The sequence below is a fragment of the Cynara cardunculus genome, assembly GCF_001531365.2.
Source record: "Cynara cardunculus var. scolymus isolate 2C chromosome LG 8, CcrdV1, whole genome shotgun sequence".
NCBI lineage: Eukaryota > Viridiplantae > Streptophyta > Magnoliopsida > Asterales > Asteraceae > Cynara > Cynara cardunculus.
The window spans coordinates 16,024,843-16,041,824 of record NC_037535.1 but is presented as its reverse complement, the minus strand read 5'-3'; the positions used below and the strand labels follow the sequence as shown (position 1 = coordinate 16,041,824).

The window sequence follows — 16,982 nt, the reverse complement described above, 5'->3', positions numbered from 1 at the left end:
CTTCTAACTTATAATTTTATTACTGACAATAAAGAATTTTTAATGTTTAAAAAAAAATATCTCATCTATTTTTTCAGCTTAATAGCATCGTTATAAAGGTAATTCAAACATTTTTTTTAATAAAACTCCTCTTTACCCCACATAACTTGATAAGCAATTTAAAAAAAAAATATAAGATGTTTTAAAAAAACAATCCCTAACACATTTTAACCATATTAATTTATGGTTTAGCGGGTTTATAGGGGTATTTGTTTGATGAGTTCCACAATGTGACGGTTTGTTCGGGTTTCGGCGGGTTTTCTCCTTGTCTTCACCCGGTATTCCAGAAATCACGCGAATGTAAAAGAAATTGCTTTTCATTCCTACATGTTCTTGCAAGTCCCACCTTCTCTAGCCCTAATTTCAATACCAAATACGCTTTTAAGCAAATTCCTTTTTCTCTTTTGGGCTTTTTCAGTTATTTTGGATTTGTGGTGCAGTTGAAGGAATAGATACTTGTATGCATCAGTGGTATGGTGGTGTAATTAGGAGGCAACAACACTTGATTAGGTGTTTGGTAGGCGATTACCATCGCGGCAGCAGCGACCCCTTTCTTTTGGTGAGTAAGTGCACAAGGATGCAATCTGCGACGAGTGGTGGGAGCCCCACTTCGGAAGTTGATGCTCTCAGTATTTTGAGGTCAATTTGTCCTACCGTTGGTGCAGATAAGCATAAAGGCCAAGCTGGTGAGCTTTCATTGCAAATTTATTAGATGTTTATTTTATCGATGTTTCTTGAAGGTTAAGAGGTTGATGTAGTATATAGTACTACAAACAAAAAGGATGATTTGATCAGTGCCCAGAGGTCAAAGTCAATCATACTATATTTCAAATTCAGATTGACATGGATATTGTTGCGAAATTGACACCGTAATTTTCATATTTGTTGTATTTTGCATCAAGTTTAATGTATATGTCAACATTTTTTATGTGAAATTTACTGCATCATATATAGTTTGGACTTTGGAGTTGAAATACAGTCTGTTGAACCTCAAACAAAGTTTACCTCTCTTTCTTTTTTCTTATTCCTGTCATGAGAGAGAGCATCAGTTATCACATTTCTTCAAGCATTATGCACTTGTGAGGTATCTAGGATGTGCTTTTGGCTGCCCCATTCTTTCAGCTAAGCAAATATAAAAATATAACTTTAAAAGAATAAGTAGATGTATAAAATTTACGATATGAGAAGGTTAGGAATCATGGTTGTTTGCAGCATGTTGAACTTGGACAAAGGGTAATCATATTGAGAGAATGCATATTATTTATTATTTGTTAGGTACTTCTTCAAGCTTATTCAGAATTATTTGTGAAAATGATGCCATTGTTTTCTGGTTGATATATCGGTCTGAGGTCTAGTTGGCTTGATGTTACCTCGAGGTTCACCCAATGACCCAAATCAATATTTCCTGTACAGGATTGATTGTCTTTGTTAGAGTACACTCTTAACACTCATCAGAATAACATTATCTATGTAAGTTGATGCTTAATTGAGGCATGCATCCCGTATAATATCTCATGAACAGACAACAGAAGTGCTCACATAAGATTAATGGCACTTGAACGTGTAACATTTCCCTTATCGTTCCACCTCTTGCATGCAAATGCGAATCCTTGATTTGCTTTCCCTCATTCAAGTATTGACAACTTCTATTCTTTGATCAGGAAAGATAGCTGTTATAGGTGGTTGCCGTGAATATACTGGTGCACCATACTTCTCTGCTATTTCGGCCCTCAAAATTGTTAGTTCCTTTACATTCCATTTTCTAGTTGGACTGTGCTTCCTTAAAACATTCGTCCTTGGCATTTGATGCATCATACATTTCCCGAATTCAAGGGAATTGCTTCCAGATATGTCCATGACCTTCAAACTTGTTTAAATGCATTTTCGAAATATTTACTCAGGGTGCAGATTTATCACATGTGTTCTGTACCAAAGATGCTGCTCCAGTTATAAAAAGCTACAGTCCTGAGTTGATTGTGCATCCTTTGCTTGAAGAATCATACAGTGTCAGGTTAGTCCTCCCCATTATATTTTCTACCCGTCTTTTCCTATGAAGTTGGTTCTGATTTTTGTGAAATCACAGGGACGAGGACATAACATCAAGTTTAAACAAGGTTCTTACTGAAGTTGACAAGTGGATGGAAAGATTTGATTGTCTTGTCATTGGTCCGGGGCTTGGAAGAGATCCCTTCCTTCTGGTGTGTAGCTTTGTTTGTCTTGACATAATCTTTTTCCCATTAATTATGGAGGCTGTACGAATGAGTTGCATATGATCCTTGATTCACATAGTTCATTTTGCATATATTGTTGGAAGCATGGATATTATGCTATGCGCTTTGAAACCGAAAGTATCAACAATAAAGTTTTTCTAGTAGTGTTCCTTGAAACGAAGTGTTCAAGTATAAGAAAATCAATTGGACAGTGACATTCCGGGTAAATGAATCACATATTTGGACGGTGTTTTTAGGCTTGATCATGTATCATTTGTATATGCACATTAAATGAATCCTTTTAAAGTATAGTGACTTGACTAGACGATTTAGACACCTGTAATACAACCTCTACAGGAAAAAAAGTTAAGATAGTTAATAGCCTTTGATTTTTCCACATTCAGCTTCTTTGTGGGCTATATATAAAGTTTAGATGTGAAAGTATCGTTATGTCTGTGTTCTTCACTTAAACAAGGTTACAATAACTGAACCAGCAAAACGGAATAATTGATGCTTATGCATTTTTCAAACTCATTACTAGAAAATCAGATAGATGACTATTTTTTAGTCCCCATATGACAATATGACAACTAACAATGTTCTGTAACAAAGCCAAGCTAAGGAACTTTGACATCTAACAAATTGAATTGCTAGCTAGTCTTTTTAATCCAATGAAAATGTTGGTCCATGCATGCATCTGTTGAGCTCTCTTAGGTTTACCCTTGACATTAAGCATTCATGTGTATGTCTTATTTATCAGCTACCAATGCTAATCCAGGTTCTCCTCTTTGAGGATTATGATGTGTTTGTGTTAATTCTTGGTAGTAAATTGTTTCCATCCATTATCTTTTAGTGTTTTTGTACAAAATGGCGTTCTTCTTGTCAAATTCCTTTTATAATGTTTCTTATACTTGAAGGATTGTGTAACTGATATTATGAAGAATGCACGGCAAAACAACATTCCGATGGTCATTGATGGGGTATGAGTTCTAAGGAGCCATGCTTTTATCAGATTTTATTGTCTTGATTCTAGCTATATACATCTGTTTTTCATATGATTCTTTTGGATGCTATTCTGAGTTCTTGTATAGGATGGACTATTTCTCGTCACAAACTGTCTTGATCTGATCAGCGGCTATCCTTTAGCTGTTCTGACTCCTAATGTAAATGAATATAAGCGCCTTGTTCAAAAAGTATTGAACTGTGAAGTAAATGATCAAGATGGAGCTCAACAATTACTATCTCTTTCCAGAAGGTATTTCTCTGTTAAGATCCTCAAGTTTGTGGGTAATTACTGACAAACATAACTTCGGTTTTATGGTGTTCTCATAGATTCTTTGTTTTTCATGTCTAAGTTGAAATTTCTTGTTCCCGTAAATAGGGACATACCCTAGAATATAAGAAATCGAGAATTTTATGAAATAGTCTGTAATGTTTATTCATATATGGTGTATCTTAGGATGTACATAAATTTGTAATGATACCCTTTTTATGCAACACACTTCAAATATATGACTTAAAAAATATGCATCTATATGTATGGAACTCTCTGATGATTATGTGGGGTGATCTTTTTAATTAGTGCACATCAAGAAAGTTTGACTTTTGTGGTCAATATATATGACCCTGGTCAAATTCTATTGATAGCCATTTGGTTAGATATTTGAACTCCATACTTTAATACGATATCAAAACCTGTTATTTCATAGGGGTAGGCCAATAGCCAAAATGTTGGGTCTGCATGGCCGGTGGATCCTCGTAGAGGCCAGGTGGGCCTAGGTTCCCCCTAGCATCTTAATTTTGTTTTGTTAATATAGGCTCATTAGTCCATTACCCCTTTAGTCATATCCTGCGGCTCCTTCTCATCGACATACGACAATCCAGGCAAGGCACCTAGTGCTCCTCCCATCGACATCACATATTGTTATACCCTAGGTTATTGTGAATACAAGTGGTTGATGCGTATATGGTACAAGTAGATAAGCTTTGGGTTTAACATAAAGAAGTGGGGTGAGGAACGTAAGGGGGTATTTTGCTTTGTGTCAACTTGGACCTGAGTCCTTAGGAGAGCTTCTGGCCTCTCGAAGGCCAGGAAACCTAAATCACCTTCTGTAATAATGTGGTTGTGAGTAAACTTTTATCTGATACCTAATTATGTTATTATCGACCGGGCACATCAAAAAATTGGTATCAAAGCAGGTTCTAATTTGGAGATGAAGAAAACTGTTGTTTCACATGGAAACAAATAAGAGGGCAGCAGAGGTTTCATCGATAAGGACATGAGATCATTGAAGGAAGATTTCAGATCCTTTAGGAGGGACATGGAGACTATGAATATAATGATAGACAGGCTAATCAAACTATACGATGAACCATTGAAGAAGACGACCATTAGATTTGAACTGCAGAAGATGAACACCAGATCTGAGGTAGGAGGAGACACAGAGAGTACAAAATGTTCATGTTGTTGAAAGGGAAGAAAAGATCAGGTTAGTCGACAACTATCTCGAACCACAGCCTCTGAAGTCACGACCCTCTACGCCATCACCGCTAGGGGTGCTCAAAAACCCGACCAACCCGATCAACCCAACCCAACCCAATGCAACACGAAATAACTCAACCCGAAGCAACCCGATGTCTAATCGAGTTGTAAAATTGTCAAAATGTAGGTATTGGGTTGATATTGAGTTACTATTATTTGAACCCAACCCAACTCGATGAACCCGATATCCTTTTATTTCTTGGATTTATTATGATTGTTGAATTTCTATTAATATGTACATTAGACAATTACACTATCATGTATGCTCTTCATATACACGTATTTTCAATATATTCACATCTTTATATAACTCATTCGTATAGATGTTCAATAACTGTGAACATATATATGCCATTGAGAAAATTAACTGAATGTGATATACGTAAAAAATATAGATAAGTTGTATCAAATGATTGATGATGAAAAAGAAACTATGAGTAGAGAAATAACATATTCTATGTTAGAAGAATATTTTAATGTACCAAAGTATCAACCCGACTAACCCGACCAATCCGTACGGGTTGGGTTGGGTTGCACTTTGGTTCGGGTTGGGTTGGGTTTAAGATTTTTCAAACCGCAAGCATTGGGTTAGGTTGTTCAAATATCTTCAATCCGATCAACCCAACCCATGAGAACCGTGATTCACCGCTGATGGTGCTGCCCATTACACCGTTGTTGCCGACGGTTCCGTTATCAGCGATTTCTCATCCGTTCAAAGGAATGAATGTCGTATCTGTCACGAGGATCCGATCGAAGTACGAAGAGTCGAACTCAGAGATGACAACAAAGTTCGTTCCAGTGACTTTAATCTGACCCAAGCCTAAGATAGTGACTTTAATCTAGCCAAGATAGTGCTTTAATCTGGCTCAAGTCCATAATTGACTTGACTGGATTTATCAAATTCCAATTCATGTCTAGTTTTACAACATTGACGACGTTAGGCAAAATTGGGTTGGACGACAGTCGCTGGAAGTTTCCGCCACCGGTACTACCACCCCCGCTGCTGCCATCGCCGCCACTACTACCACACCTATTGTTGCTGTTGCCGTTGCCGTTGCCGTCAATCACACCATATTTGGTTCCATCGAGTGGAAGAACGGCAGTGAGACAACCCTCATTAAATTTTGATCTTCAAATTTCTTCTAGAATTCGTACTTCCATGATCATATTTACTTATTCTTATCGTGATGAAGCATGAAGCAATATCATCGACCTACAACTACGAGGATACGCATCATTTCTTTACTTTCCCTCTCTGTCTTTGTCCCAATCCTATTGCTATATGAATCGAAGGGATTTATAGAAGACTTATCAAGTTTTAAAGAGAGGAAGGATTTGCTGATGGTGAATCTAGTAAAGTAGAAGGAAGGTGAGGGATAAAGAGAACCCATCTTAAAGGTGTACAAAGAGGTGAATATTGATCCTCTTGTCACTTTCACATCCTCTGATGTGGGCATTAAGTTTGATGATCTCAGAAGCCTTGAAAACTATGATTTAGCAGAAAGATATGAACGAGATCATGTGGCAAAAGGAAATACTAACATTCATTTGTTGGACGGATTGAGAAAACCAAATTGATTCAAGTTTTAGAACAACAATGGCTATTCGAAAGCTGCGATCTATACATCTCGACTCCACAATTGGAGAAAAGAAGATTGATAGGGAGAGATATAGATAGCAACACGATAGAGAAACGATGTTGAGCTCAACCAATTGCTTAGTCTTATCATTAATGCATTCTACTACATGAATCTTCATACATTAGCAACTCTTCTGATTTTGGTTAAGGAACGATTTGAGAGCTTTACTGGCAAGAGCAAGCTTGATGTGTAACCCGAGTTCTAATAAGGTTAATAAGACCCGTCTATTATCGTTAATGACATCAGAAAGACCAAAGCATATGTGGTGAACCATTTGAGGACGATTGTCAGATGTGGCACCAAGGAATTCATGGAGGTAGTAGAGACCAATGGTGATGTGAGCATGGTTGGTCAGTTTAATGTGGGTTTTTATTTGGTCTATCTTGTTGGGGAGAAAGTGATTGTCATCACTAAACACAATGATGATGAGCAATACGTCTGGGAATCCCAAGTTGGTGACTCTATTACAGTCATAGCGAATATCAACACAAAGCTTATCAACAAACATAAGTCAATGGGGTTACCCAAGGTCGAGGAGATAAACGAGGAAGAGTATTTCTCCTTCTACAAGAGTTTGACAATTAACTTGAAGGAGCATCTAGCAGTTAAGCACTTATTTGTTGAAGGACAATTTGAATTCAAAGCAATCCTCTTCATGCCAAACAGGGCCCCATTTGACAGCTTTGACACTTTAAAGATTATCAACATCAAGTTGTACGTGAGGAAGGTGTTCAATGTGGGCAACTATGAAGAGCTAATGTGTGAATACCTTGGATTCATGAAGGATGTTATGGGATCTGATTACTTGCCATTGAACATCGTTCATCAGATGCTTCAAAATAACATGATTCTAAAGGTGATAAGAAAGAATCTAGTCAAAAAATACACACAAGAGTTTCAATGAGATCAATGATAGTTAGGAAGACTACAACAAATTTTATACAAGTTTCTCAAAGAATCTGAATTGCGCTTCCATGACCGTGAGGATGGCCAGAACATAGCAAAATGATTGATTTGCTAAGATACCTTTTAACGAAGAGTAGTGATGAGCAGTCCGGCTTGAAGGACTGTAGCATCCGTATGAAAGTGGGACAAAAATGACATCTACTACACTGGTGAGAGCAAGAAAGCAGTTCAGACTCTCCTTTCTGGGAGAAACTGAAAGAAAATAAGGTACAAGGTTCTTTTTGGAGTTAATGCCATAAATGAGCATGGAGTAGGACAACTGAAGGAATATGACCTAAAGAAGCTTGTCTCTACAGTAAAGGAGGGATTGGAGCTTGAAGATGAGACTGGGGAAGGGGAGTTGGGTCCTTTTGGCTCTGATAAGAATGATGATGGCCATTATTGGGGTTCAGAAGATGGTTTAAAACAAGGGATTTTTACGACTTGTCTGAAAAGTTTATTTTATAGTTGAAGGTTATAGGAGGGATCATGTAAAGTGGCAGAAACAATTTTTGTTCTTCTCTCCACCATGAGGATAAGGTGGAAGTTTAGGGGTGGGTATTGCTATACCCTAGGTTATTGTGAGTACAAGTGGTTAATGCATAAATGATACAAGTAGGCTAGGCTTGGGGTTTTATTATAAATAAGTGGGGCGAGGAGCATGAAGAAGTATTCTGCTTTGTGTCAACTTGGACGTTAGTCCTTAGGAGACTTCTGGCCTCTCGAGAGCTAGGAAACTACCAATTGATGTATTATCAACTGATGGGTCTTCCACTGACCACAGGTACTGATGTACACATGAGCTGATATGTTACCCCTGATGAGTCATCAGACGATGGTTTCCCATTGCTTGATTATAAGCTGATGAGTGTTTTCATTAGTTTCGTAACTGCTCTGTTTTCATAACCGCCTTCTACTTATCCCGTGATTCCATTTAATGGGGAGTTCTTTTTTTCATTTAGTATTATGGATTCTAGGTTTTAAAAGGAACAATTTCCGTCAAAATCATTACTGAAAAGTTTGAGATTATCCTTGAGTTAATTTCGTGATACACAAACAGATTTGGGTCGAAATATAACTTAAAGGAAACTGAGCTCTACCACTAACAACAAGTAACTAGTTTATGGATGACATGTTAAAAAGATCAATTGGTAATTCTTCATTAGTAAATACATATCAGGATGTACAAACAATGAACTTAAGGTCTCATAAGGTGTCAATTAAAACAATAAGCAATTTTCAGGCAAAGCATAACAACAAAAAGGCTCAATTCTTGATTAATCAAAAATGGTATGCTTCACTGGCAAGCAGGTGAATAATATTCTTCAGCATTTCATCCAGATGTGTAAACACACCTCAAATTAGATACCGTTGTATTTTCCTTAATAACCCAACTCACTTGCTACAACAGGAGCATACTTTTCATCTTGCATTTACCTGTTGATTTATTTTACATACATTTATTTTAAAGGACTTAGGGGTGTAAATGATACGAGTCAAGCTCGAGTATCGATATACTCGACTCGAACTTGATAGCCATTTCTCAAGGAACTCGACTCGAAAACTCGCGAGTAGTTAAAAACTAAACTCGATTCGAACTCATTTGTAGTTTTTTAAGCTCAAACTCGAATCAAGCTCGAACGAAGCTTACTGATTGAAATTTGTAAGGTCTTCTCTTGTAAATTTTAAAACTTAAAGGTATTCTCTTAATTTTCTATAAAACTAAGGAGATGCACCTCAAAGTTCATCATCAAAAAGACAAAGTTACAAACTGTATTCACCTCCCTCTATTTTTATAACTTCTCTTCACGCTTCCTTTACCATCTCTCTTCCAATGTGGGGCAAATTCACAAACACTTTTATAGTTTTTTTTTCTTTTTTAAAATTATGATTTAATTAAAAAATTGATTAGTTTTTATAGTTAGAAAAGCATAATTGTTCACATATATAAAAATATAAGACATTTATTATATTATATTTTACAAATTATATTATAAAACTAATTATATATAATAAAATCGAGTGTCTCATGAACTTCAAGGGTTGAGATCGAGTCGAGCCTATTCGAGTCGAATGTTGACCGAGCTTTGATCGAGTCGATCTTGAGTAGCTCGCGAGTTGTCTCGTATCGTTTACACCCCTAAAAGACCACCCTAAACGAAAATCTCGGCTTTGAGCCTGTTCAGGGCTAAGCCTCAAAGGGATTGATACATGATAGGGCGTGTTTAGGTTAGTAATCCCACATCAGGGGGAACTACAACTTCTGGATGACTTCTAATCACAACCAATTGTTTGAATGTAGTCAAAGGTCTAAAATTCTTTGTTTTAATAATATTAACAAGAACAATAGGCAGTGATTGGTTTGGCCTTCTTAGAGTGCATTCCCTTGTAAGCCACTATTCTTGATGTACAAGGTTCATGTCATCCTAGAACAACATAATATTTGTGTATATTGCATCACATATTATATCCTTTTAACTACCAAGCACTCTCTAGTTATGAAAGTGACTTAGTCATCATCCAATGGTGATCTCCCCTAGCTTCACTATCTTAATCATGGATGATAGGAATCATACATAGTTTTTCATACCTTATAGTTTGACGAAAATATGAAACATCATGTACAAAAATCCAAGTTATATCACTTGATTTTATACTAGTTTCATTCTTAGTTGTGGCTTTTGTTTTTGTTTTTTTTATGGTCTTCCATTATGAATTGAAACACTATAAAGACTATTCGTAATAACTTATAGCCTTATACATAAACTGCTACATGTTTTTCCATTATGACCGGTGACTATGGTTTTAAAGTGACAATGGATCAAACCTTCCCTCTTGCAGTATTGGCGGTGTAACTATTCTTCGTAAAGGACGATCTGATTATATTAGTGATGGCAAAGAAGGTACATCTTTTATAATTCAAAAATCATCTTATACTTATGTGAACTTGGAGTAAGTTTCCTTGCAAGGCTTTGGTTTAATCTTGGTGCATCTTTTAAATAATTAAATTATGCAAAATTTTGTGCAATCATAATTCTTATTAGATTTAATTTATATCATTTCTAAATATTTGATCTCGTGTTAGGTTAATCATTGTCAAAACCACCATGTGCTTAAAAAGGATTCTTACTTCAATACATATCGTCCAAGGGTGATTCAACTTAGAGTCAATTGGTTTCGAGTGGAAGGTGAAAGGAATCTTTACATGGTATGAGAGACATTATTGAGATACATGATGGCATTTGATCAATTTGTTGTGTCGTGGTTTGTCTAGTTTTTCACCTATGAGCCTCAACAGTCTTAATTCAGACTACATGAAGGGCATGTGAAGAGTACAAATCCCACATGAATTAGTTTATGTCCATGGGCAACTCTACTCTTATCCAATTGGGTTTCAGATGTAGGCCTACAATCATATACAAAATGATTTATTTTTTAGGTTATAAATGAGAGACAATATTGAGATGCATGATGGACCCGTGGGGTTGGAGGTTGTAGTGAATGCATGAGAAGAGGTACCTTGGTGACTGACATTTGCATTGATTGAAGGTGAGTTTGGCTGTTGTAAAACTGCGCAAAGAGTTTCTGGAGTGCATCGATATGATCCTTTGTGAAAGGGTTTGGCCTCCTTTGATGTTTCTTCATTGTTTGCAGCCATGTGGACAAGTCCTTGATCTCTCCTATTCTCTGCTTTTCAATCTCCAGGTTTTCTATGAATTTTCCAACAGGTTTCACGAAGATGACCAGTGATCACACCATGGTCTTCCCTTTCTAGTCTTGTTGTTTGAAGAACCCGAGTGAGTTATCATGGCATATCTGTGGTGTAGAGTTCAGCATCATCATTCTTTTCCGACCTTCTTCCTTTCGGATTCCAAAGAAAACCTCTCAGATTGGAAGGAGAGGTTTGAGGCTCATGATTCTGCTTTTGACTTGGTCAAGTTCTTTGTTCAACCCTGATAGAATTCTGAATGTTCTCTTTTTCTCAATGATTTCTTTGTGGAAGGTTGCATCATTAGGACACTTCCAAGGATATACCTTGTGATTGTGTTGAAGTTTTGTGTAACATCCGAGTCTGCTTGCTTGAGTTCAAAGAGTTTGACTTCTATTTCAAAAAGTTCTGAAGTGTTTTCAGAACATGAGTAGGTATTGTGGGCAGAGTTCCAGATTTTATGGGCAATCCGACATAGAAGAAAGTTTTCTATAATTTTGGAGAGGATGGAATTTATCGACCAAGACATCACCATAACATATGGTTTTAGGAATTTCATTGGTGATACGAGGGGTCTGATTTTTTACCATTGAGGTAGTCATCTTTTCCTCTCCGTGAGACATACATGAGGAAAAGGGAAAACTTAAACCAACTATAACAAGGAAACACAATCAAAAGAATCCAAGAGAATGATAATGAGAACTCTACGGAAAAGATACATTATCTCTAGGAAACATTGAACAAATAAATAAGGATTTCAACATTCTTAAACTAAATTAGTTCTGATACTACATTGGTAGTTTTAACTCCTGTTTGATCAAATATTTTTAGCCTCTTATTCAATGGCTTTCATAGACTTTTGTGAAATCTTATTATGTAAGACTTTTTAATTTACAAAAGGGCAAATTTCACCAAAATGAAACAAACTTTGTTTTCATTCCTATTTTAAGGAACTGACTTTCAAAGCCTCTCATTTTAGGGATCAGGTGACCACTTTCATGTGTTCCAAAATAGGAATGAAAACAAAGTTGGCTCCATTTTGGTCCCAAAAGTGAGAAGTTTTGAGTAGGTTTCCAAAAATGGAGATTTTGAAAGTTGGTTTCTCAAAATAAGGAACAAATGCAAAGCTGGTTCCATTTTGGTGCAATTTTCTGTTCATAAAAATTCGATCAAAATTCTACAAAGAAAACGGCATCTTAAAGTTATGCTAGCTGATACTAGCAGAGAGCCATTTGAAATGGGGTGTCCTTTGATGTACGACCTTTTAGTGGTTGACCAAAGATACTGAAATAATCGACAGTTAGATTTCTTGGAACTGCAGAGTGTAGAGCTTTTATATGTTGTCTAGAAGTGTGATTAAACATGGGGATGTAGTGGGATCATAAGGTTCCATAAGTGCAAACTCACAATTGTGAGGCCTTATGTTAGACGTGTAGTCCAACCCATTGAACATGATTAATCTGGCTTAACCGCTTGAACATATGAATGACTGTTTGAAGCACAATGTGAATTAATGTAGCCATGTAGGCAATATTTTGTGGCACTTTCTGTGTGTATTCGTTGCCTTTGAGTGTTTGATGAGATTATCACATTATGGATCTATTAACCACTTGCTTATCCATCATGGTGGTTCGTTTATGGAAGTACAAGGGTGTGGACTTGTTTTTCCTAAAAAGGATGCTCAGTTTATATCACCCCTGTTCCATTTATGTGATTAGGATGAAATTTATTCTTTATGTGATTTTGTGCATGGGATAAGGCTCTTGTAGGAAGGTTTAGGACTGTTCGAGGATATGTATTAATTAATTTTTGTCTAAATTTGGAGTAAATGGGCTTCTAAATGTGACAGTTCACTAGTGAACAAATATAGTTGAACCAAATAACAATCCGAAGGGATAATGATGGTAGGGTTGGCATATACCCGCCCTCCAAATAGGATGATGGTAGGGAGGTCTTGTTAGTGCTTTCCAGGCAGGGGTGGCTTGCTATTGTTACCCCGGCAGGGATGCTTGCTTGCTTGCTTGTACTGTTTGCATTTGTGTATGTAGTCATTTCCCACGATCTGTTGAAAGTATGGGAAGTAGTGAAGTTATTCATCTTTTTCAACACTGTATGCCCTAATGTTAACAAATTCCTTCACCAGGGCGGATAAGGAGGGTGGGGGTACCCGTGCTACCACTTTGTAGAAAAAGAAAAGAAATATATAAACTAGTTAAAGATATATAGGCTTTTTCGCTTCTTTGTCAAGCTTTTGATGTAGTGGACATTTATAGGAGTCTTAAAGGTGCATCTGCTTTAACTTGTTGGGTGCTCCACTAAGTTAACAAAAGCGGTTGTAACGTAATGGTAGTGTCATTGTATGGGGCATCACAGGTTCCAAATTCAAATTCCTTTGGCTCTCTTTTAACTGTAACAACAAAAAAGAAGGAAAAAACCACTTAGGTGTTGCAAAAAACCACATGTATGTCATTTTTTTTAATGAAACTGTATCTGTGCCCCCGTTTGGAAATTTTTCTGGGTTAGCGTCTGTCCTTCACATCCCTAAGTCACAATGTGCATTGCATGGCATTTGGCAATGACATGCAAAATGAATGGTTTGCCTAAAGTTCATGAGATTGGTCCAAGCATCAACAACTTTGCCTTATTTTGCTTTCTTTTTGCTATCTGGGCTTTCTTATTGATTCCAATCCAAGTTGTGCCTACAACTTCCTTAAGAAGCTGTTTCGCTGAGCATGTGAACCCATAATCATTATGATGTCACAAACATTTTGAGGTACATAAAATAAGTGGGGCCACTATAGTATACTTGATAACATAAAAGTGCCCGTGAACAAATATAAAATTAAATCATACTTGTTCTTTTACTCAGAATGTAACCTAGAACTTATGATGTTTATGAACTAATTGTTGTAGTAATGGATAAATATTATGATGATACTTATAAATTAATATTGCTAGTGCTATCATAACGTACTAATATAACATACTTGCACCATTTGATATAAAGTAGTTTTGCTTCCAAATTCTTGGTTTTTGAAGTAATTTACATTTTCACATGATTATTATTGAAAGGCGCCAGGGGGGCGGGGGAACCCATTTGTATGGCTATAGGATGCCATAACAGACTATGATAAACATGGCCATAAGGATAAATGCAAAAATAAAGAAATCCACGAGTCATGTAAAAATGCAAAAGACACATAAATTGATTGGAACCTTGTATAACACTCCCTCCTTAGGTTGGGTTTTTGACGTCATGCCTTTACTTGTGGCTTATGAAGTCAGAGCCTTCATGGAGGTCTTGACAAAATAATCTACGAACCCATCACACAAGATGACAATCAACCTCCATGTGTTTGGTCCTCTCATGAAATATTTGATGTTTGGTTATATGGTTAACAAAGTAGTTACCATAATATAGGTTCATCAACTTCCTTATACAATCAATAAAGTTTTCAACGGGGTTATGTCCCCTTTTTCCAAAAAGATAAATTCTTATACAAGTTAATCTTTTGAGAACGATTGATCTTCCAAAGAAGACTGCAGACAATCAGATTCTGCATTTTTTAACCATGATACACTCATTAGTTTCTATTTCAGTTGTACATGTAACCAGGCCTCTATTAAAGAGTGGCACAACTCATGCAACAAATGTAGGGTACATGTCACCTCGCTAGGAACTATATACTCCAACTGTACACTAGCACATAAGGGTGTAAATGATGCGAGTCGAGCTCGAGCATCCGCATACTTGACTCGAACTCGATAGCCATTTTTCAGGCTCAAGCACGATTGCATTTCCTAAACTCGCAAGTAGTTAAAATCCAAACTCGACTCGAGCACAATTGCAATTTCCTAAACTCGAACTCGGTTGAAGCCTGAACTCTTCTGAAGCTCGAACTTGAGTGCTCACAACGTGGTTGCATGCCTTTCATTATGGGGTTCCGTTACATAATCACTTCCCACACCTTTTGCTTTCTTTAAGCAATAGATATGGGACTCACTCAATGGGGTTTCATTATATAATCACTTCCACACCCTTTGGTTTATCTAAGTAGCCAATGTGGGACTCAACACCTAAATTTCACAATAAGTGGGTTGGCCCTCAATTTATGCATTTTTTAAAATAAAATAAAATATCTATATGGGTCATTTATTTGTTCAAACATGTTTTATTAAGTTTATTTAATGATTATTAAGTATAAATGTGTTTTAAAATGTTTCAACATTTATTTCTTTAGTTCAATATTTATTTCTTTAATTGCTACCAAACATATATGATTAATTTTGTTACATTATATTGTAAAACTAATTATATATACAAAAAATGTGAGTATCTCACGAGCTTATCGAGTCTAGTATCGGGTAGCTCGACTCGACTCGTGCGTATGTCGAGTTTGAGTATAGCCTACTCGAGTCGAGTGTTGACCAAGTCGATCTCGAGTAGCTCGGGAGTTGTCTTGTCTCGTTAACACCCCTACTAGCACACAATAGAATGCGTTGTTTCTTGCTCTTCCATGAGACAAGCTTTTCGACCAAAAAGCACAACTGATGGTGTAATAACGAGTGATGGGGCAACCTGCTCTATCAACATATGATGAGAATACTGTAATATTTCTTTATCCCTCGGTGGAGATACTTCTATACGGTCTCTCTAATCAGAATACTAGATCCCTTCCCCTAGAGGGCTTGCGATACCTTAGGATCATAATCCCAATTACCAATCTTATTGCGTAAAGATGAATTGACTGAGCACACTAACAGAATAAACGATGCTTGTTAGATGCGCCTAACAACTATATAGTTATGTTTCCATAGAAGTCTTTAAAAGGCTTCCTGATGATATATTATAATACCAACAATCGTCTGTCATTTTGAACACAATTTGACAATACCAGCCTTTAGAGGACTAAGTTAAGACCATACAAGGAGTGCTGAAGACGATAAATCTTGGAGGTCTTCTCTTGGGCAACAAAGCTGAGGGTGGCTGATCCATACAAGGAGTACCGAAATGATTAAAGTTGGATGTTTTTGATGTATACAAGAGGAAGTGATATGATAGTCCTGGTATTGAGTCTGTGATTTCTTGTTGGTACAATGTGTGGTATGTTCACTTTACCGGCAACATCATTTATTCTCATCAGACATCACCAAGATGATGCATTCCATGAATGCACCTGATTCTTCTCGGAAAGATAAGCACAACAAAAGAAGCTAAACCTTTAGTAATTTTGTGGGGCATCACATGTTGGAGTAATGGAAAGAGGTGGTGTTTTAAGGTTGAACTATTCACCGTGAGGGGGAATCTTGGTAGAAGCCACAAAACATTCATAAAAATCCATAAGTCTTCTTCTAAGAAAAGGCCCATGAGCCATCTACTAGTATGAAAAGGTTGATTGACTTTCTACAAAAGAAGACTGCTGTAAACAACCAATTCAATGTTCAGCTAAAGTCAAAGTAGGCAAAAAATCAAACATCGAATGATCATCACAACAAATCCAATAAATGATTCTAATGTGGAAAATAGATGAAGTCCTTCTATAAACGTTGTTAATCACCAAACATCAATATTTTATAAGCAATACGATAGAGTAAGAGAGAACAGGATATGAAACCGAGAGAAATCCATTAGTCAAAGATGAAGATTGGAATGCATATCCAACGAGAAATAATGGACAAATGGATGTGCTTACGGAGCCTTTATGGTATTTAAGGAGGATTATTAGAATGTTGTATATTATACAACTAACAAAAATATCTCCTGAGCCCTAGGTTAGCAGATAAGGGTAGCAAACTAGGGGTGAGAATGTGTAGTTAGCCTAGACAGGAGGAAGGGATCTGGAGAAATAGAGGATGGGGGTAGGGTTAGTGAGCCAACAGTGAGCTCTCCTGTGTTC

The 16,982-nt window shown here is 36.7% G+C and overlaps 1 protein-coding gene and 1 pseudogene across 1 annotated transcript in view; both read left to right on the top strand.

The window, feature by feature from the left end:
* The first annotated feature begins 359 nt into the window (after positions 1–359).
* LOC112516233 (ATP-dependent (S)-NAD(P)H-hydrate dehydratase) overlaps positions 360–16,982 on the top strand; it is a 21,572-nt gene continuing 4,949 nt past the window's right edge. Inside the window, exons 1-9 of the mRNA XM_025123252.1 lie at positions 360–725; positions 1,701–1,777; positions 1,941–2,050; positions 2,123–2,237; positions 3,167–3,229; positions 3,341–3,504; positions 10,218–10,279; positions 10,816–10,823; positions 10,926–10,994. Of these exons, the coding sequence (XP_024979020.1) occupies positions 500–725; positions 1,701–1,777; positions 1,941–2,050; positions 2,123–2,237; positions 3,167–3,229; positions 3,341–3,504; positions 10,218–10,279; positions 10,816–10,823; positions 10,926–10,994 (894 nt within the window). The 5' untranslated portion in view covers positions 360–499. The remainder of the gene's footprint in view (positions 726–1,700; positions 1,778–1,940; positions 2,051–2,122; positions 2,238–3,166; positions 3,230–3,340; positions 3,505–10,217; positions 10,280–10,815; positions 10,824–10,925; positions 10,995–16,982) is intronic.
* LOC112516431 lies at positions 5,891–7,922 on the top strand (annotated as a pseudogene).